Source organism: Rhea americana, unplaced genomic scaffold (genome assembly GCF_003343005.1).
Source record: "Rhea americana isolate MKP2758 unplaced genomic scaffold, rheAme1 scaffold_253, whole genome shotgun sequence".
Lineage (NCBI taxonomy): Eukaryota > Metazoa > Chordata > Aves > Rheiformes > Rheidae > Rhea > Rhea americana.
In genome coordinates this window covers 268,412-291,571 of record NW_028186372.1, presented here as the reverse complement: position 1 = coordinate 291,571, position 23,160 = coordinate 268,412, and the positions used below count along the sequence as shown (strand labels likewise).

Sequence of the window (23,160 nt, the reverse complement as noted above, 5' to 3'; positions counted from 1 at the left end):
TATTTAYTTGTTTATTGCTGGCTGTTTTTTCCAGCTGAATGAGTTATCAGATCCAAGCAGTGTGAAAACRTTGTATTTGCATGGCATTATTTGCCAGAAATATTTGCTACTTTTTAGCTAAGATTACCACCAAGAGCTYAGCCTTTGGTAGATTCCCAGAGTTGAACTAACTCTTATAATGGAAGAGGTCAGACAATTTTTAGGCATCTTGAGTGTTTGCAATTCTGTCATCTGATCTRTAATATTTGTGCACCTCTACCACTTGAAAATCTGCCAGTCAATAGTGCCTCTGCTGTGTGGTTAAGTGTATTCCCTATGTGTATATATTTATTTAGGTTTCTGTCAGCTGTCCCTGTTAACTCTTTCAACAAGACCACCTGCTAGTGATAGACTGATGGGAATATTCATTAGAGAAATKACAGATAAACCAGATTTGTTTATTTTATTTTGTGTTTTAAAATTTTCAGTCTTGTAAATTAGAGATGTATTATTTTAAATATCTAAAGCAGGCATCCTTGTTCTATATTGGCTTGCTTTTGTCTTACCTATCAGAAATATTTGGTTGAGATTCTTCATGTAATTTGAAAATTCTTTATGCCATTGGTTTAAATGCAATATATTGAGATTTGATGCAGTGATTCACTGTGTGTTTATAGCATCTTGAGACAGATGAGTTACTTATAACTGTAACATCTACAGMAGAAGGCTGTTGAGTTGTTCTGGATTCTCTTCAATAGGCTGGTTCTKCATCCATGATGCTATTCCTGTTTTACAGCTTTGTCTTATGTGCAAAGATATGCAAACACAGATTTATGGTCTTAGATCTGCAAAAGTGCTGGGGACCTACTTAAATATCTTAGGTAACAGAATTGGGAGATTTTTATCTCTAAGATTTCATAGATTTTAAAGGACAATAATATTTTTATTTTCTGTGTGTGGCCTCAGAAGAGGATTGTACAATGCTTGAATTATTGTAAAGCATCTGAAAGGTCAAAGTCTGCCTCTTCTTTCTGGGCAGGATTTGAGTTTTCTGTTGTTGGGTTGATGTTTTCTACTGCAGAAGGTAAGAGGTCTTCGTCCGTCAGTTCTCTGGGAAAGCTAGAAGGAACTGGGAGGTCCATAATTGGTTTCCATGGTTTTCCAGGACATCGAGGAAGAGGAGACTCTGAGTGATCTGGCAACCCATTAAATAAAAAAATATCAGGAAGAGGTACTGTTTGTGTAGGAATACTAGTTTCCTGTCTTGTAGCCCCAGGAGTAACTAGCTCTGAYACCATTTCATCATTGGATGGTGGGAGGGTTTCCTTGTGATTAAAAACCTTTTCATCAGATTCCTCAGAAGATTTGGGTTTTGGATGTTTATGTTTACCATGTTTACTGTGTTTTTGATGCCCACACCCATGGCCAGTTTTGTGCCCACAGTCAATGCCTTGCCCAAGCCTTTTGTCAGTTGCAAGATCCTTTTTAAATCCACGCTCATGTTTATGCCTAGGTTTATGCCCTGGTTCACCTTCACCTTCTGGTCCATGTCCATTATCTTGACTCATTTCTTTGCTAGGTGTTTGACTTTCCGTTTCATTTTTGTCAGAYGGTGTTGTTTTATCTGGCAGGTACTGTACAAGGGATACACTTCGAAAGGGGGTGAATCCAGGAGGCCTTCTTGCAAGAAGAAACTAGAAAACATTGCAGTAATAGTTAGCCATATTTTTTACGTGACCAAAAATAATAGCTTCAGATTTGGAAAATTCAGAAGTTGGCTTACTGTAGTATGTGAGTTGATTAGCAAAAGAGTTTAAGTAAACTGAATCTGTTCTAGCTGTGATAAGGGTCASAACATAAATACCCATCCACGTAGCTCCTGAGTAATTTAATGATTATATGTAAGAGAAGCAATTCATTTATTGTTGAAATTTTGCCAGTTTTAGTGTGGAATGATACCRTAGAGAAGAAAACAGTTGTAAGTGTGTATTTGTTTTAGTTTGTTTTAGAGTACAGTTGATTTCTAGGATGAAAACGTCCCTGCTCTTGTTAGAGAATAACATTCTGATTTATAAAAACAATTTGTGCTGAAGTTGACAAAATATATGAAAGATCTGGACTGTTTCATCCTATGAGATATAACTATTCAATTTTTTGTTTCTAGATTTAAAAAACATATTTTGTAGAGCTGCTTAGAAATAATACATACAGGTTAACACTGATACTATAAAACATTCATTTGTCGTTGAGTAATCTCAATTTCCTATCACTATTTGTTCAGCTGAAAAATGAATACTGAATGCATGGTGTACAACTTGTGTCTGACATGGGTTTCATTTCTGTCTACCAAAGCTCAGATCCTTATCTAACTGCAAATCAGGAATGTTTAGGGGGGAGCTAAATTTGAAAATTGATGTGAATACAATATTATAATGGAAACTGAAAGGGAAGCTACTTGTTAGTCGATACCTAATGAATAGGTAGTTATGAAAGTGCTGAATACAGCAAAATTACTGAAAACACAATTATCAGAACTATAAAAAGCTTGTATTTATTTTCTGTTCTGAGACTTCAAAACTGACCCACATTCAGGGCTGGTTGAGTGGAGCTGAGCTAGGAGCAAACTCTAAAAGCTGTTCCTGCAGAGACTGACAATTTTAAGCAGAAGGAAATTTGCTACTCCACTGACATGCAAAGAATGGCAGATGCTTTTGAAACTTTTGCATCTGTGGGATATAAATTTTTGCATTGCTAAATATGTTTTTGTCCTAATTTTTAAACGTAGTATGAAGAATGATTCAAAGGAACCGGTAGGGCTTAATACCTCAAAGCTTAATTKATAATGCAAAGAAGCAGTCAAGAGGCAGAATGTTCTCTCTGTGCTCCTGCCTTTCTTTGTATTTCTGTAATCRCTGTGTTGTCTACTGTCTCATATTGTGTCAAAATAGACTTTGATGCAACAAGTTTGCTGAGGTTAGATAGTGAAGGAGTAGTGTGGCATTATAAGGTGATTAAAGGTGTGTGTTCTTTTATTTTTGGTACAATGTATGAGATAATTTGGGATGGATAAAGAATGTGATGTCTTTCATTATTGTATGCTCTGCTTATGATGGTAGATAATGAAAAGAGATCGTACCGGCAAATATGCTGTAGTGCAGTTAACCTGGGGCAAGATTTTATTCTGCCATGGGATCACGTAAATTTGTGCTTCACATTTCAGTGGTAGCTGTTGTCAAAACAAAAATTAACATGTTAAAACAGGAAAACATCAGACAAAAAGGAAGAGTTGTACATGAAAAAGTATAAATATTTTTAGTACTTTTAAATACATGTATATTTGGAGCTTTACCTGAATATCTATGAAATCCATCTTAGCAATGGAGATTCCTTTGTAGTACAACACATCACTGTTTAGTTTTCCAAAGTCTTAGGATGCCTATTTAAACACTTTAATTCAACTTCTAGCAACACTTACTGGATTTTTTTTATTTYTGGTACTTTTGGAGCACTAACTATTTAATCCTCATGATATTCCTAACAAATATTGTCTCTTGATGGTATTACCACTTGTTAAAATTTGGAAATTTTTCTTTTAGAGAAGGAGAAAGGTACATTTATTCAACTAGTTAGTTTGCTGCACTTACAGTTTTTAACCCTTACGTAAAAACTGTTCATGTGTTAGGAAAAGAAAGGGGAAATAGGCTTCTCTCTTTTCCAACCAACTCTTTTGCMAGTGGTTTCCAGTCCTATTAGCATTGCTTTCCAGCAGCTGGAATGGATTTTTCCAGTATCAGCAGCATGCATTCCAGAATTATCAGTCCTTTGCGTACCAGTAATGCTTCAATCTCATACTTTCCTTCAGCTGCAAGTGCCACAAATTCAGGAATATTACAGCCGTTTCATTTCCCAGCAGTCTCCTTCCCTCCCTTCTGTGATTCATAGTTACAGAATAAAGTCCCCTTCACTTTGCAGTGAACACTAAGATACTGCAGTTGAGGTGGCTCAGTTTAAGCTTCGTGTTTTACTGCCGCTGTCAGCGGCTTGGATTGCAGATATTGAAAGATATCCCTCTAGTTGAGGCAGATGGTTACTGAAAAAGGTGATGGAGCTCAAAATCAAATGTGTCCACTTGGAATAGTTCTTTTGACATTATAATTGGCAACATCATCACAACTTACGCTGTCAGCTGTGACTTCACAGTCTTCATTAAGTTTTTCAAACTCTTTCTTTGAGCAGTTTGTCTTCTTGACTGTAAATACTATATGGTAGTTTTTCCCTGCAACCACCTGAAAAATCAGCAAGAAGGCTTTCTGTGGTAAAGGAGTTTTTACTGAAAAGGGGTTCACAGAAAAGATGGGTTTCTGCAAGTTTATTTCCTGACCATTGGATCATATATATTAAGAGCGATATTAAAATACTTGACAGCAAAGATATCTGCTTCTAATCAACTTACTTGTTTATTCTAGTCCTATTCTCAAAAATTCCAGCATTAAAATTGGAGGAGACAGAAGGGTCAGAATAACACTAGGCCCACAATTCTGGCTTTATTTTATTGGATGCATGGAGTAATTTCTTTAATAACAAATGAAATCATTAGAGACATCACTGCAGGGAGCCAAATATGATGCAAGAGGAATTCGATGTGAGCAAAATGAAGTGTGTAGTAAACAGGCTCAGTTGAAAATGGACATGTTTGGCATTAAAGAAAGGTTCAAGGATATGCCTGGAATGAGTTCTCTAAGTATTTCTTACAATGCCTAAAGTAATACATATCTTGCTGTAGAGACAGCAGGCAAGGCATGAAATTCTGGCTCTTTATAAGTCTACTTTAAAAATGTTTGCTTGCTAATATCAATCATATGAAAGGTGGGCAAGAGGAGAAAACACACGTGTTATTAGTAAGAACATGAACTACTCAGAAGAGCTTTGATGCACTTCTTTCAGTGCTTTCTCCAGTATTACCCCACATGCTAATGACTAGTTATATCTTCAAAAATACTCCTTAAAAAAACAAAAAAAAAAAAAAAAAAAAAAACAAAAAAAAAAACAAAAAAAAAAAAAAAACAAAAAACAGTTCTTTGGGGATTTCTAAACCCATACAGGACAGTAACTGATGCAAACACAAATACTGATCAGTATTATCCTCCTGGTTCTTTTTCTTCTTTCAATCTAGCTGTTTTTATCTGTATATGTTAAGTTATGCACAAATGTTGCACATTCTTGTGAATCTAGTTGGAACATTATTAGCAGTATTATTGGGAAGCCCCATTTCTTGGAGTTTAAAACTATTTCTTGGAGTTTAAAACTATTGTAGGGTGGGCAATGCATAAAATAACATACAGAATTTCGGTGCAGTGGATCATCAGTAGCTTTGTCTAATAAATCTTTTCTATCTTAAATGTCTATGGAACATTACAAAGACTGATTAAAAGGTGGAATAAAAATGCAGAAATCAAGATGCCCTAAATCAACCTCCTTCCTATGCTTTTAAAATCACATAAAAAGTAAAAAGCCATCAGATCAAGGAGCTCGGGGGTTTTAAATCACTTTTGAATGCAAAACAAGATAGGCAAAATATTGCAAGGAGTGCATGGATATCTCAGCGACCACATGTGTATCAACCTTTAGAAAAAAATGTTATTTCAATTCTAAATCCAAACTTTAACTAACATTCAGTTCAGATCAATAGCACTGCTGTCTGTGCCTCATCTCTGTGACATACAAAGAACTAGTTTTAAAAGGAAAAATAAATCCCAACCTGAACAGTTGCTTCTTCTATGTCTCCAGCTTTATAGTAGAAATCATCATTGGTCTCCGAATTGTACTTCTCCATAGAAACCTCCAGTAGTTCTTTCAATTCTGGGCTGTCTTCTGGGATAGTCTTTGGACAACCAGGACAAATGCGAGTGGGAGGATTTACCATTTCTTCGACTAAAAGAAAACAATGGATTTCAAATCTAAGGAACAAAAGACTCAGTACACATAGGCTGGGAAAATCGTTTACTTATAAATCTCCACCTTCTGGAAGGCTTTGTGTTTGAGTCTATCACGTTAAACCAAAACATCTTTATGYGAACAATGTTATCATATCTTGATTATCTGAAAGAGCACTGTGTCAGCACCTACTGTCATACAGGACACTAAACCATAGTCTTCTCATAGAAATAAGAATTGGGTGTACCAATTGAAGGTATCTGGCAAATAAAAGAAGATAACATCTGTACATATAAAAGGACCTGAGTTGGGGAGAAAAGGATCCAGCCCAGAGTTCAAGTTATTGGCAATGAGTGAGAGCATTGAGGTATATCATTTTTAAAGAAAAACAAGTCTCAGAATGGGTGAGAAAGCAATACCTGCTACATGGGGTAAAATTGTATTCAGTGGTTTGACAGATCTGCAAAATAACATTTTTGTTTACAAAGAAATAGCTGTGAAGTGGTGATAGCCTTTGTCCAAATAGATGTTTGGAGGAAGAAGATAGATAATCTAGATAATTTACTTCCAAGGAAAAATTTAAGATTATAACTTAGCAAATTTAGGGATAGCCATGTAATGTGAAATAAAAACAATGATACTATCACTAGATTAATTACTAATTTTTGGCCAAAATCTTAAAAGTAGTCAGCTCCTTTTGCTTTTGAAAGAGCGTATTGGAAGTCTTTAGAAAATCTAGAAAGCATTGATTATTTAAAGAACATGATATTAGCTGCCTGGTCATTGTGGTGGAAAAGGAAATAATCTTTGTAGGGCAGTTATATTCCTTGAGTTTGTATCTGCTGGTCTCCAAGTGAGAGTCCAGGACCAGCCCCCTGACACGGAGAAAGGGCAGTATATAAATGATAAAATTAATTTTCATTTGTATGAAAACTATTTGTAGGAAGTGAAAAAAATCTTTGATAATGTTTCATGAAGAGGAGGTGCTTTTCTGTCACAAAGAATTACTTTTTCTTGTTATTGTCTGTTGTCATCTCCTGCCTTTTTGTTTTACATTTTTTAAGATTGTAACAAAACGTTGAAAATTGCAGAACTTGTGTGGTGCCTGTTACATACCTGGGAACTTGCACTGACTTGCAATGTCTATGATCTGCGCAGCAAGATTTTCATATGCTTTGGCCTCACAGTTACCTACACGCTGGAGTTAAAAAAACAAAATGAAGCTGCACATTATTACTTAGAAGTAATGAGCAAATTCAAGTAAATGTCCTAATAGCTTTCTGGTAACAGAATAAGTGAATCGTTCTACTAGTAATTCCTTCCTGCAACACACTGGGAGTTAGAAGCCTGCCAGACAGTATACAGAGCCAATAAATGATCAGGATTTAGAAAGACCATTCAGAGAAAATCATGAAAACTAAGTGAGTTATTTGTATATGTTCACTACAAAAGGAAAAAGGGAGATTCCCAAGCCTGTTTTACAGAGAATTCATTGGAAGTTCTGTTTCAAATTATGAAGACCACAAAAGAAGGTTATGGAACTAACAAAAAAAAACAGTACAGGGTTTCTGGGCCTGCTAATATTCATTTAAGCATTCTAAAGAAACTGTGGTAGATGTCTTCTTGCTTAGAACTACCTTGGTATTCTAGGACTGGAAGAAAGCAAATGTGATCCCATTCTTTTTAAAAAGGTTTCTAGTAAGCTATAGACTAGTAAGCCTGATGTCTGTACCATTCAAATGATTAGACTTTATAATAGGGAAAGAATTAGACTACATCAAGGAGAATCAGCTTTTTCTTTGTAGACAGAAGTCATATTTTGCCGATCTCTCTAAGTTCTTCAAGAGTATTGACAAATGTGAGTGAAGAGCCCTATTAGATTAATATAGTACACTCAGATTTTCAAAAAGGTTTCAAGGAAGACCCTTATCACAGAATCACAGAAAGGTTGAGTTGTAAGGACCTCTAAAGGTCATCTAGTCCAACCCCGTGCCCTACTCAAGCAAGGTCACCTAGAGCACATTAGACAGGATCGTGTCCAGATGGCTTTTGAGTATCTCCAAGGAAGGAGACTTCACAACCTCTTTGGGTAACCTGTTCCAGTGCTGTGTCCCCCTCACAGGAAAGAATTTTTTTCTCATGTTCAGATGGAACTGCCTGTGTTTCATTTTTTGCCTATTGCCTTTTGTCCTACTACTGGGCACCACTGAGAAGAGTCTGGCCCCATCCTCATGACACCCTCCCTTCGGATATGTATATGCGTTGATAAGATTCCCCCCTCAGCCTTCTCTTCTCCAGAATGAACAGTCCCAGGTTTTGCAGCCTTTCCTTATAAAAGAGATGCTCCTATCCCTTAATCATCTTAGTAGCCTTTTGCTGGACTCTCTCCAGTTGCTCCATGTCTCTTGTATTGGGGAGCCCAGAACTGGAAACAGCACTCTAGATATGGCCTCACCAGGGCTGAGTAGAGGGGGAAGATCACCTCTCTTGACCTGCTGGCAACACTCTTCCTCATGCGACCCAAGATACCGTTGGCCTCCTTGGCCACTAGTGCACATTGCTGGCTCATGGTCAGCCRCAGTCCACCAGGACCTCCAGATCCTTCTCTGCAGAGCTGCTTTCCAGCAGGTTGCCCCACAACAAGGTTATTCCTCCCTAGGTGCAGGACTCTGCACTTCCCTGTGTGAACTTCATGAGATTCCTCTCTGCCCATTTCTCCAGCCTATCAAGGTCTCTGAATGGCAGCACRACCCTCTGGTGTATCAGACACTCCTCCCAGCTTTGTGTCATCAGCAAACTTGCTCAGGCTGCACTCTGTCCCTTCATCCAGGTCACTGATAGAGAGGTTGAACAGTACTGAACCCTGGGGGACACCGCTATCTAGAGGCCTCCAACTAGGCTTTGCASCATTGAGCACAACCCTCTGAGCTCTGCCTTTCAGCCAGTTTTCAGTCCACCTCACTGCTCATCTATCCCACACTTCCTGAGCTTGCCTATGAGGATATTGTGGGAGACAGTGTCAAAAGCCTTCCCAAAGTCAATGTAGATAACATCTACTGCTCTTCCCTCGTCTATCCAGCCAGTCATTCCATCATGGAAGGCTATCAGATTGGTTAAGCATGATTTCCCCTTGGTGAATCTATGCTGACTACTCCTGATCACCTTCTTACCCTCCATATGTCTGGAGATGACATCCAGAATGAGTTATTCCATCATTTTTCCAGGGATGGAGGTGAGGTGAGGCTGACTGACTGACCTGTAGTTTCCTGGATTCCTTTGTGAAGACTGAAGTGACATTAGCCTTCTTCTGGTCCTCAGATGCCTCTCCTATTCTCTGTGTCCTTTCAAAGGTGATTGAGAGCAGCCTAGCAAAGACATCTACCAGCTCACTCAGCAGTAGTGGATACATCCCGTCAGAGCCCATAGGCTTGCGGATGTCCAGTTTGGCTAAATGATCTCCAACCCAATTCTCCTCAACCAAGGCAAAGTCTTTCTTTCTCCAGACTTTATCCATAGTCTCTAGGGTCTGGGATTCCTGAGGACTGATCTTACTAGTAAAGACTGAAGCAAAGAAGGCAGTCAGTATCTCTGCCTTCTCTGTATCATTCGTCACCAGGGCCTCTGCCCAATTCAGTAGCAGGCCCACATTCTCCYTAGTCTTTCTTTTGTTACTGGTGTATTTAAAGAAGCCCTTCTTGCTGTCCGTGACATTCTTTGCCAGATTCAATTCCAAATGGGCCTTGACCTTCCTAGTCACATCCCTGTATGCTCAGATGATGTTCCTATAATGCTCCCAAGTGGCCTGTCCGTGCTTCCATCTTTTATGCACTTCCTTCTTCTCTTTGAGTTTTGCAAGGAGCTCCTTGTTCACCCATGCAGGTCTCTTTCAGAGAAGTGTTCAAGCATGCTGATTTTGCAGGAAGATTCCCCATAGTCTTGTCTTGTAAGTACTTCCTTAGCTGTATGCAGTGCTGGAGGTAATCCCACTTGCTGCCTGCGTGGTCTTGGTATCTCTCCCTTACGCCCCATCTTTCCTAGTTTAAAGCCCTTCTTATGAGGTTGGCCAGCCTATTGGCAAAGGCACACATGCTCCATTTAGTGAAGTGGWTTTCATCTCTCCCAATCAATCATCTTCAGAGTCCCATAGTCATAGAAACCAAGACCCTGTTGCCAACCAGTGACGCAGCCACTTATTTACTTGGAGTATCCATCTACTCCTCTTCCTATCCTTCCAGCTCACTGACAGGATCAAGGAGAAAACAACCTGGGCCCCAGACCCCTGATCATTGTTCCTAAAGCTCTGAAGTCACGTTTGATACTTCCCAAGTTGCCCTTGGCAGTATTGTTGTTGCCARCGTGGAAGAGCAGCAGTGGGTAATAGAGCAGCAGCACTGTTTAGCTAGAATATGTATATTCGTTAATAGTTCTTTTTGAAGCTTTCTTATCTGAACTGGAGTAAAGGTAAATAAAAAAATTAGCTATTTATTTTTCTTAAAAGATGTGTTTTATGCTGAAAAGTAGTGCTAATTTTTCTTATTACTTGATTTGTATTAGAGTAGCTCTCTCGATCTGAACTTCTCAATGAATTATTTATTTGAGTAAGGCTGGACTCTGTAGAGAAATCTGCAAAGGTTTTAGCAGTTTTCTTGGTCACTGATTCAAGAGGACACAGGTATTCTAACTGCATAAAAAGACAGTTCTCTGTAAGCTTGGATTTAAACTTAATTGTCTAAGTTAAATAAACGTATATGTATTTTCCTGAGYCAGATTTCAATCATTATTTGCTAATAATGGTTGACTGGTAAACAGATTTTGAAGATTACTTACCCCTGTAGAAGTGGTTTTGCATTCTGGACTTAAATCTTGAAATTGGTCTTTGGAACAATTCGTCTCCTTGATTTCATATTTAATTATATAATTCCATCCAGCTACCACCTGGAAGATGTATTAAATAAGCCAGCACATGCTTTGAAGTTAAACTATTAAATTCAGTCACCAAAGAAAACAAATGCCTTCCATCCATGAAATCACTTTGCAGTCATGAGCCATACAGTGCTTAAAAACAGCAAGAAAATACTGTTCTTAAGCTACAGAAYGTAAGTTAAGCCATGCAGATATTAGAAATGCAGTTTGTATTCAGGTTCAGGTTATCCTGGCAAGCCTGCAGCTTGTTACCACATGGTTTCTTGCACTTCCATCCGAAGTGTCTGTTATTTATTTCTCCCAGTGACAGGAAGCTGGCCTAGATAGATGACTACACTAATACAGCTTGGCAATTCCCATGTTCCAGAGTATGCGACATAGTAAAACAAAATCTGAATAATGTTGGCACTGTTGGCATCGTTTGTTGCCGAGTGTCCTGCATGTATCATCTACCTGTAATTGTGTCTGCCTTGGGGATTTTTGTCCCTATTTTGTCCAGACTTTTGATCTTTTTTTATTTTCTCTCAGGAAGCAGTTCAGTTTTTAATACTGTCACTACTGCTTCTCATCCATGAGATCTCTCCATGTCACAGAGTTAGTTCAGGCAGCATTTGAGCAAAATTCAGAAATAAGAATCAAATACACTTTCCCTCCCAGATCAGTTACAGCGGAGGGGGCTCTTGACTAGTCATTGTTGGACAGAAATGATGTGATGGTCCTCTCTGTAGCTGCTGGAGTTCAATCTCTCTGTAATATTTTGCCACAGGGCTTAAGTGTCTTGTATGCTTGTCTTTCAGTAAGAGGATCATTTCCATCAGTAAGTAAAAGGAGAACCATCTGAATTAAATCATGGGTCAAATTGACATGAGAACAGAAGATTCTTTTTGGCAATGTAAACACATGCATATTCAAATTAAAGGATTTGTATTTGGTTTCAGGTTACATACTGTTTAAAAATCAAATCAGAAACTCTACTTTCTAGCAATGTCACAGCAATCCATAGGAGAGCCTTTTGCAGGGAAATAGGTCTTGCATAGAAATTCCATGTCAGTTGGTATTCCACAACCTGAGCATCTGTTTCTAGCAAAGCAGATATTGCCACATGCAGAAATCTTTCAGCAAATTACATGCTGGCTTTTTGTTTTTCCGACCCATTTTTCTTTATTGATTTTACATGTCCTATAATGTATATCAGCTGCTGACATTCAAGTCCTATTCCATTGCATAAACATAGCCCYTCAAATGGCACTAGATACTTATCTAGAGTGTATGGGACATCTGCATATGTTAGCAGTTTTGGCACAGAATCTAGGGACAGGAACAGACACAAAGCTGCTCTGGCTGGTGCTTCATATAGGGGTCTAGTGGATTACTCTAGGRCATCTAAGATGACATGAGGTGCCTGTGTCAGCACTGCATACGAATGAACYGAGGCTGAACACTGGTTGATTGCAACTGCAGATAGCGACAACCATGTTTAGTACCAGTTCATAAAGATGAAAGCTCTGAAAAGCTAGTAAGTAACAGTTCACCATTCCACAGAACTGAAGAGAATTACTTAGATGATCTGCATTCTGTATGATCTTACTGTGAAATAAAATATACCTTAAAATCAGAGATATGTACATAAAACAACCAAAGTACCTTTTTCTTTTRTAAAATGTATAGAAAAATCATATACAAACCTGTATTTTTGCTTCTTTTATTTCAATAAGTTTAAAAAGGGCAGCTTCATCACTGTGCTTATTAAACTTTTGAATGGCTTTTTTCAGAATTTCTGACACTTGTAAAGAGTCAGTTGATAGAGGCTGAAAGCATCCAAGACATGCAGCCTCAGCGACTGTTATCTTTGTTGCAGCTGGAAAAGAAACAAACCAAAAAATATAGGCCTGCATATAAAGCTGTGTCAATTTTAATTTCTCATACATGGGAATGACAGAGAAGGTTCAACAAGAAAGGGTCTTCCCTGCTTTTAATCAAAGCAATCAGCAAAATCTAGATTCAGGTTTCCGGGCCTGCAAAGATATTCATTCTATTTAGAGACATGCTTCTGTATGTACTGATAGGGGCCATTATGAAATTTGAATCTAAGCATGGTTTCAGCAGCAAACTTCACCCACAAAGTTCAGGAGTCATTGAATCTCAGAAAAATCTTGCATTCAGTTTTGATGATTTCTATRACACTACTAAGGAGGAGTTCTCCCTCATCCAGTCCGGGAAGAGCCAGTGGAGGCTGCAGTTACAGATGTTCTTCAGATTCTTCAAAGTTCACCCACAGTGTGCAGCTGTTTCCTGACCTCACCAAGTTTCAGAAAGGGGACTTTGGCAGCAATGCTTTGGCTCACTATGTGGACTGCCCTGACTCAGAGCTCCTTAGAAACTGTAGTTAAACTATTCTACTCCTGTGTTGCCTAAACTGCCTTTGCTAGTCACTTCACCTGCCAAAAAGTTACCACTTGGTGTTAGCTTCCAGGTTTAACCAATTGGGATGCTGTGGATAGGCAAGCTTGAAGGAGATRTTCAAAATTCTCTTTCCTACTACTAATCCCTTTAACCCTCTTTCCTTAATCATGGATTGGATTTTCATAAATTAGTTTCCTAGTTCAGTACATAAATTAATTTCACGATTCAGTGAGCTTGAGAATCAAAGGCAATATATGGTCTCTCTGGAACTGAAATAAAATTTGTGTGCCTGATTCTCAGCTGGCATAAACTGGCTTTAATGGAGTTATGCCAGCTTGCACCAGCTGGGGATCCTGTCCAGGGTCGTAAGATAAAACAGTTCCACCAAGGAAGTTGAACAGTATGGTACCTAACATATAGTGGAGAAATCCTTCGATAGACCCAATCCGTTGTTTAACTCTTCTATTTGAATCCTTTGCATTTTATTTTGCTTCTTGCTGCTTTGTACATTTGGAATAACTCAATGTAAGGAATATTATTAGTCTTATCTCTTACAGGGTGCATGAACAGAGTCTGGCCCTTTGTGTTTATAGCATCATCTTTTGCTGCCTATCTTTGACTCAGTTGTGACAAGTCTATGTTTATATATATATGTTACAAAAGAATATTGCCTTGTTTTCAGGGAGCAATCACAAGCAAGATAATAAAGCATYAATACACCCAGTTCTGAAAGGGCTACGGTTTTCACCTTTTTGTAAGTGCTGAACAAATGCGTATTGCTTTTTTTGGTAACAAAAGATGATCTGTGTAGGTTGAATTCCCAATTCATTTAATTCAAAAGTGATTCTTTATCTTTCTAAACAAAGATTCAAATGCAAATTTCCAATGCATTCTCTGTGGAATTCACACACCTTTTACTGGCAACTAGATGTCACCATTGCCTTACAAATGCATTTGAAACCAAGCAGCATTTGTTCAGTAGTAGAACATGCTCTGTGAGTACTGCAGTTCCTAGTAAGGCAGTGGCTGTAGGTATATCCRTTATAGCTTTAAACAAGATAACCAAAACTCAAAGAGAAGCTGCCAACCATCTTAGAAATCTTGATAAATATTTCTGTTGTTAGCTTACACTATGGTGTAATATGTTATACGGTCATTTTAAAACTAGCTTGAATACATCTTACCTGAACTCTAGTCATCAGTACATAAAGATTTCAGCTACAGAGCTGTCAAACTATGTGACTTGTTTCTAATAAAGAAAATTATGTGAACATTATAATCACGTATGAATATCTTAAAGGCAAGAAGGGCAGTACTGGCTGTCATTGAGGTCCAATAGGTTTCATAAAAAGTCTCAAATAATTATATCATTACTGGATTTTTAGTTTTGACATTAAAATTTCTGCAGTTTTCTCAGTTGACAGTTAAAGATTTGTGTTAAGTTAGTCATTTTTAATTTTGAGAAAATTAAGTTACAATTTTGTCATACAAAGTTTTCTCTAAACATTTCTGGCAAAGTTTCATACTYGAGTAATTGAGGATGGAAATTTAAAGTTTAACAAGGGGATATCTAGTCTCTAGGTTTCTGATGTGCTTCTGGTCTTAGACAAATACATTTTATTGGAATATAATTTTAATGTTTTAAAAAGCTTATTAGGCACGCATGCCAGTTTTCAGTACCAGGTTACAGGGTCTTCCCCTTATACAGAACCTGCCAGTGCTTTGCTGACATAGCACAGAATCATAGAATCAGTAAGGTTGGAAGGGACCTCTGGAGATCATCTAGTCCAACCTCCCTGCTCAGCAGGGTCACCTAGAGCATGTTAGACAGGGTTGCATCCAGGCGGGCCTTGAAGATCTCCACAGAAGGAGACTCCACAACCTCTCTGGGCAACCTGGTCCAGTGCTCCGTCACTCTCACAGGGAAGAAATTCCCCCTCACGGYCAGGCGGARCTTCCTGTGCTTCAATTTCTGCCCATTGCCTGCTGTCCTGTCACACGGGACAACTGAAAAGAGTTTGTCCCCGTCCCCTTGACACCCTCCCTTCAGGTGCTTATACACATTGATAAGATCCCCCCTCAGTCTTCTCTTCCCCAGGCTAAAGAGGCCCAGCTCTCACAGCCATTCCTCAAAGGGCAGATGCTCCAGCCCTCGGATCATCTTTGTAGCCCTACGCTGGACTCTCTCGAGTAGCTCCATGTCTCTCTTGTCCTGGGGAGCCCAGGACTGGACACAGTACTTGAGATGAGGYCTCMCCAGGGCTGAGTAGRGGGGCAGGATCACCTCCCTTCACCTGCTGGCAACACCCTTCCTAATGCACCCCAGGAGACCATTGGCTTTCTTGGCCACAAGGGCACATTGCCGGCTCATGGTCAACTTGTCATCCACCAGCACTCCCAGGTCCTTCTYTGCAGAGCTGCTCTCTAGAAGGTCAGCCCCCAGCTTGTCCTGGTGCCTAGGGTTATTTTTCCCTAKCTGCAGCACTCTGCACTTGCCCTTGTTGAACCTCAGGAGGTTCTTCTCTGCCCAGCCCTCCAGCCTGTCCAGGTCTCTCTGAATGGCAGCACRGCCCTCAGGTGTGTCAGCTACTCCTCCCAGCTTGGTATCATCMRCAAACTTTCTGAGGAGGCACTCTGTCCCCTCATCCGGGTCGTTGATGAAGAGGTTGAACAGCATGGGACACAGTACTGAGCCCTGGGGGAGCACGTATGTGCAGAATGGAGTGGAGTGAAATTTCATCTTTAACATGTACTTGCTCATTCATTGAAGATGCTTTATGAAAGTCTAAACAGAATGRTGTGGAGCTTCTACCTTTAAAATTAACTGAAAGTCTCAGTATATTTTTTCTCCCATTCTTATGTTTCAAAGTACCTGTTGAATGCTGTCCTAAGCAGTTACATACCTGGAACAGTTTTGCAATCTTGTGAAACATTACTTGTTTTTTCAGCCTTGTTAATTTGAACTTGAGCTGTGCATTCTCCAGTTTCCTGCAAATACATGTGAGAGCGTTCGTCTTAAACTTGATTGGTGAAGAAACCCAGATTAGTACCATATTTGGTGGACAAGTTCATATGTACATGTATAGTAGTGTCAAGTTTGCTGTTCTGTTATTATAAAAGAAATGTTTTTTTGATTGTGGGAAAAACAGGAAATGAACAGAGCAGATAATTTGAAAGATTCCTTTGTGTCATGATGGTGCATATTAGTTAACTAAAGAACATACAGCCAGAATAAGGGAATCGAACACATCTTCATAAATAAATACATATAAGTTGCATATTTACCTAATTTCCTCTCTGCTGTGTGAGGGATGCTGCAATGACCATGGCATTTCACATAGATTCAAATTATATGATTACCTTCTTCCTTTTCTTTGCATTGTGTACAATATGAAATAACAGTGACTTCCACTGGGGATGTGTAAGATTTCCTGAATGCTAYGGATGCCCCAATTGTACAATGAAGCTCTGAAATGTCTATATGAAAAAGGTCCCTCCTGTATATCTTCAGAATTATAATGACATACAGAGACACATCTAAAGCCTCTTTTGTATTTTTTCCCGGGAGACTCCAATCTTGCTGATTATGTTGCTGTTTGCGTATAGAGAATTTTAGAAGAGGACAGACACTTACAGCTTCTGCAGGTACTTTGTAATCACAGTCTTTCCAGTGTTTGTTTTCCTCAATGGCACAAGTGGTCTCTCGCATTTGATATTTCACATAGAATTGTGTGTCAGGACCTGCCTGGGTAAAAACAGTATGCAAGTCATCATTTGCGTAGTGATTAATCAGGACATCACTGATGAAGTAAGACTTTCAAAGGGTAAATATATTTCTATCTAAATCTCTATATTGGTTACCTTATTTATTATAGTATGCTTTCAGATTAGCTCCTGTTCTCCATGGAAGAGTTGAGAAATCTCACAAATTTAATTATTAATTTACCTGATTATACTATTCAGCCCTTAACTACAGCTACAGTATGTTGATAGAGTAGATGCAGTATGCTCATCTGCTTACAATTCAATATACTGTAGCTAGGATTTTAAAAACAGAAAAAAATGGTTAGGTTTCTGTACTCAAATTCAAATGTACTCCTAGTAAGCAAATTCGGGCTGCTGCTTGGTAAGTTTGCATACTCACCGTTTTGGACTGTGCTCCTGTCAGACTCAATCACTCTCACTTTTGGCCTGTTCCCAGATCTGTCCGCTTTCCTGCTGTAGGCAGCCCAGAAACAGCAGCCAGCAGCCCTCAGGCAGCCTGGCAATGTCCAAACTGCCTTACTCTACATTTACAGGGTACTAAGCGGCTCTGCCTTCTCGTGGCAAAGGGTTCAGGAGGGCATATGCTGTAAAGACAGCCTTTGACTGTGCCTGCAGTTCTCCTGGAGGCATTAAAGACAAAGCTGTTCTTGAGGGTGGCTTCAGGAATTCAGTGAGATGAAATACAGACAAAACCTGGAAGTTAAATGAGGTCTGTCCTGGCCAGTGGAAGTTCAGGGCGTTCTGATGTTTGTAAACCAGTAGGGGGCATCTTCTCCATGCCCTGGGCTCAGTAGTCAGCCTGTGCCTTCAAATGACATCAACCTACTGCAGCGTTTGCGGTTCATCCTTTAGAACGGGTACAAACCCAAAAGTTCCTAGTCCTTTACTGCCGTTAAAAATGCTCTGGCACTGTACCTCTTGAAATTCAAACACAGGCTGCTGCAGTACTTTGACATTAGCTCTCTTAGCAGTAGCATTTGAGGGCAGCCAGGATTCTTGCCTCAGTTGTACTGTTCTCCTGTATAAGCAATGGAAGTTGAGTTGACATGGGTGGAATATATTGGATTTACATTGGTGGTGCTGAAGGCAAAATTATATTCTGTGTTCTCATTTGCTATTGTGTATTGCTACAACTATGAAAAAAACAGGGTGCTTGAAATAATGGCTGCAGGTTGTGAAACAGGATGAAAGAGCTTCTAAAAATATAATGGACATAATCCTCAGCAGGTATAAATTGACATTTATGGAGCTGCATCAGATTTCACTATCTGAGATATGGACTGAAAAAGAAACAAGTTCTGTTCTGTTACATTGTTTTAAACCTGGAATAAATCAGTTCAGTTCACTGAGTACATGAAATACCTGAGAAGAGACATTGTTTCTATATGTTTTTTTGTTGTTTTATTTCATTGCTACCATGAGCGACTATGGCTTTAACTGGTGCAGGATCAGTTTTTCAGCAGTCAGCTTTTATGTTTTATTACCATATCAATAATAAATGTACATGAATATGTAATAACCTATTTAATTAATGCATTCAACATTGTGAGACTGGAGATGAGTAAAATCTATATTCTTTTTAGAAAATGAATTTAGAATACAAGTAGATCCCTCTTGCAGACTCCTTTTCTCTGATTTTTTTTCTTAATATCACAGTCAGATCAGTAACTCAAAGTAATAATTGATTTCAACCTCCGGTCTTTTAAGGGAAGGCAGTATATGTAGAGAAGAATGATGAATAATAATGACAATAACTATGCATTCTTAAAAAAATAGAACTTTATTTAAAATGAAATACTGATATTAATAACTTTCCTTTGGAAACACCAGCAAAGATGAAGGTGGTGTTATAGATCTGATATCAAGATGTGTCTTTAACAATAGCCAGATGCAAACATGTAGTTCAATGAAGATGACAGAAACATGAATTTGTTTAATGCTAATTATGTAATGAGTTTGCCAGATTTTAGTCTTTGTCATTACATGCTAAAATCTCCCTAGTTTGAAATTGGGAAAACTGGAGGATAGGTACCAAAAGATGTGGGTGGTTTGCTCTAAGATGCTGAGAAATTTGTGCCCCCTTTCTGAGCTCAATTTCTATCTGGGTAAAAGTGCCTCCTGGTTGTGGTGTGCATAATATTCTGTCACTAAGTTTCTTGTATTTTGCATCTGAAAATTCAATCCAGTAAAAAAAAAAAAAATACTAATGTTGTTTTCAAGTAAAGTAATGCTTGTCATTATTATGGTAATATCATCTTTGTATGCCTTTCAGAGGTAAGTACACTTCTGTTAGATTAGTGGTATACAGAAGGACTCCAGGCAAAGTATCGTGTTTCATTCTTTTCTCTTCTATAACTTTAGCTGTCTCCTTATTTGACTAAAATACCACTTTGTGCTTTTAGATATATCTGTGACTCAGGACTGGTATCAATCAAATAATATTCACAGTTTATTCACAGTATTGCCAAATTTTATCARGTAATTCTTTTTCATGTGTGATACCAGCTCTTCCCCAAGTCAGGATAATATCAAGGTTTTTTTTYAGTAAGTCTGTTTTTGCCACTGATCTGAAAACCTTACTGCTGATAGAAGAAGGCAGAATTCCCAAAGAGAAAGGAGAAAACTAAATATGCTAGTAAGACACGTTGGATTAGTGATCARAGTTTTCTATTCTTTAGTTTTGCATTTGTAAGCAATTTATCAGCACACTAAATTCCATTGATAAGAACATAATATACATTTCTGCTAGTCATGGTGACAAGTATCTTACTGTGCAAATCATTTCTGTAATTTTTAAAAACATTTTTGCAAGACACTTTGCTGTCATGTTTACCATCTCTTATGAAGGAGATGGAAAGAATTGGACCCAGAAYGCGTGAACAATTCCAGCATGCTTTTTGCAAAGTCTACTTACTCTTCTTTTGGCTTCCGTCACCACATATAGAGCAAATTGATTACCGGTTGTCCTATCTCCATTGTATTTCTTCAGTGCTGTATCAACAGCTTCCAAGACATCGGGGTCATCGCAGTCTGAAAACTCAAACGGAAGAGGGGTGGCTCTGCTAGAAAAGAAACTACAGCAGAGCACTAGCACAAGGAGAGGTTTCATAACTGGATAAAACAGCCCCTTGAATTAGAGTAACTCTTTAAAAAGCAAATGGAAAAGGATTGCTTGAGAGGCAGTTAGTAACCTCTTCTGTTTTTCAGGAGCAATAGCTAAGTAAACAGAACAAGTGGATTACTGGGATTGGTAGGTTTTCATCATATCCTGTTTATACTGCAAACAGACTTCTGAGTTTAGATAAATAAAGTTAATGTGGTAACCAGAATGACACTAAGGTTGTCCACCTGCCATCAAGATAACAGCCTAACTGGCTGCAGCTGGAGCSAGATTTAAGCTCAGCAGCAGGGCCCTTGAGAAAAGAAAGAGAATGTTTGTAATTTGCTGGTTTCTTTTTTTGTTTGTTTTTTAACATGAAAAATGCTACTCAGAATGAATTTTAGAAGGTTTAAATAAAATACCCAAGAAGGTTGCAGTGATRATGAGGTTCTGGTTCTAGACAGCAGCACTGTAAATTTTATAGATCTGTTTAGTGTTCAAACTGCAAGAGTTCTGGGAAGTCAGTACATATTTGAAAAATATTTTTGCACAGATGCTTGTCATTAAATGTCACATAACTCTTCAACAGCACTTGATAATCCTTGTGCTTCAGCTTACAGTTGGAAGTATCTGTCCTTGCTAGTGTCTAGAGACTGGACCATGAATTAGTCCATCTTCATAATGTTTTGCTTTCATTATGCAGACAGGGAAAATGAGGCACTGGAAGAAGAGAGAAACTAATGTCAGTGTTACTTGTGTCTGGCAGAGGCAGAATTAGAACTGCCTGGTAACATCTAGCACCTATCTCCAGTGTTGAGCAACAGGTAATTTTGTTTTGAATCCACCGGAAGTGCCTCAGTTTTGTCTCACTATAACTGTGTCTCACTGTAAGTTTTGGTTAAATTCTTATATTTAATTACAGAACAAAAATACTACTTTATTAAAAAAAATCTTTAAGACTTTGTGATTAAGCAATGTCAGAAATAGTTGTACATGCATACCCTTTTAAAAATTAGATAACGTTCACTCAATTACACAAAATGCTGTTTCCATTTTATTTATTTTTGTTCAGTGTAGCCTTCACACCTTACTTAACTTTATTCTATTAAAAATCTACTTTGAAGAACAAATAGCTATTTGTTTGATTAATGCCATGAGATAACTAGTCTGAACTGGTTGGGGTGCCAGGTCTGTCTGAACAGTCTTTATCTTAACGGGGGCTACAGTAAAAACAAACACTAGGATTCTCTCTTCCTGCTTCTTCTTCCCCTCCCCATCTCAATTTCCACAGAGGAAAGCTCACTGATAAACCTGAAACAGTTATTACAGGTCTCAGCTTTTCCCTCCTTGAAAACAATTATGAGCTATTTGAAATGTACTGTGTTTGAATGCACTATTTCTGGTTTATCTCCAGCAGCAATTGTGGGTGATGGAAGTTCCTATGCAGGCCACCTCCTAATGTTACATTTCAAGTCATTAATTCTRGTTGGAGCTTTCTAGATAACCTGGTAGCCCAACCATTGTTTGTCAGTTTATGCCAGAGTATGCCTCATGGATGCTCACTGTGCAGCTGAAAATATAAAGTAACAAAAAGGGCAAAAATATGGTAGCTGTGACAAGAAAAAACAATTATTTACATATTTTTACTTTCTTTGAATCTTTATAACAGTGCAAATATAGTGCTGCATTATCCACAGATAGGGTACAATGTAGGCAACAGAAAGGCATGCTTCCAGCATGAATGACGTCCTTCCACTGTGYCTCCAGTCTAGTTGGAGAGTCTTTGTCCAGAGAAAAAAGAATAGGGGGAAAGCTCCATTTTCTTGCTATTCAGAACTGCAGATGATAGGAGCCGAGGAACCTGGAACATTTTCTATGGAAGGTGGTCAGATTTTCTGTAGGTAGTTGCATATAGAAGTCTTTCTATCTTGTGGTCAGAATTTTCATTTATTGCAGTTGTAGGTGGACCGAGATCTAGTTATGCAAGAATCCTGTCTCTCTTATTCTTCATGAGATAGTCTAGAATGCATGTGATCGAGTAAGGGTGTCTAGTCTGGAAGCAACCTATTAGCCAAGAATAAGACCTGTAGGAGAATGCATGTTGACCTTTATTGRTGTGAACTTGGAATTAGTGGATTATTGTAAACAATAAATTTGTACAGAGATATCTTAGGAACTATGAGAAAATGAAAGATACTAGATGGTGGTCTTCATTATTAGGGAATTTTCCTTTTTTATTAGAACTARAAGTGTATGTTTGCAAGGGAGATTTGTACCCATTCACATTAGTTAAGAGTCTCAGAATTCTGATTCTTTCAGTTACAGTGGAGTCTGAGATAGCTGGGAGCAGTAAGCAGGTTGGAATACTTATMTTAATCATTGTTATTTTCAGTGCTTCTCACTTTCTAGAGATTGTACACTTTTCTCCCTCCATTTCATGCTATTTCCTGTCATCTGTCCTCCATCCCTCAGGCCAAAAACACCTTCCTTTAAGGTCATTTAGGAAAAATTTCTGACATAGATTTATGTGGAAATAAAGGCAAAATTTGGGGCAGATAAAGTTTGGGTTTTCCTGGGCATGATTTTGATTGTGAAGAGTGATATGGAAAATCATGAGTTCCTAGTATCTTCTCTAGATTTGAGCTAGTGAAGGGAGTACCCTCACCAGTGCTGGAGAAGTCATGGCCACTTTGGGACAGCTGAAGAAAGTTTGCAATGGGAACTATGAGGGAGTCCTGCTGATTTAGAACTGGGATGCGATTGACAGCTCCTATTGTTTGGAATTGAAAGTGCTTTCCTGATGAGTTTGCCCTGTTGCAGTGATGTCTGTAATAGTGATGATGGGGATAAGACGGGTGTCCTGGAGGAGGAAGAGGGGGATAATGTGGTCCATGATGGTGGGGAGGAGGAGGGCAGTGTGGTCCATGGTGAAAATGAGGAGGAGGAGGATGTSGTCCATGATGGTGGGGAGGAAGAGGGCAGTGTGGTCCATGGTGGGGAGGATGAGGGGGATGATGTCGTCCATGATGGTGGGGAGGAGGAGGGCAGTGTGGTCC

At 38.7% G+C, this 23,160-nt stretch overlaps 3 protein-coding genes across 3 annotated transcripts in view; 1 reads left to right on the top strand and 2 right to left on the bottom strand.

The window, feature by feature from the left end:
- LOC146594657 (uncharacterized) overlaps positions 1-23,160 on the top strand; it is a 125,586-nt gene that overhangs the window by 18,156 nt on the left and 84,270 nt on the right. The window lies entirely within an intron of this gene.
- Positions 969-20,113, bottom strand: KNG1 (kininogen 1). Its single transcript, XM_085307120.1, has 10 exons — positions 19,919-20,113; positions 16,874-16,984; positions 16,143-16,227; positions 12,522-12,694; positions 10,741-10,848; positions 7,030-7,111; positions 5,738-5,910; positions 4,158-4,265; positions 3,116-3,205; positions 969-1,673 (listed from the first exon to the last, which is right to left on the bottom strand). Exons 1-10 carry the CDS (start codon positions 20,111-20,113, stop codon positions 969-971), a joined length of 1,830 nt encoding a protein of 609 aa, XP_085163246.1.
- HRG (histidine rich glycoprotein) overlaps positions 22,600-23,160 on the bottom strand; it is a 9,529-nt gene continuing 8,968 nt past the window's right edge. The window contains exon 8 of the mRNA XM_085307104.1: positions 22,600-23,154. Coding sequence (XP_085163230.1) covers positions 22,600-23,154 — 555 coding nt within the window. The remainder of the gene's footprint in view (positions 23,155-23,160) is intronic.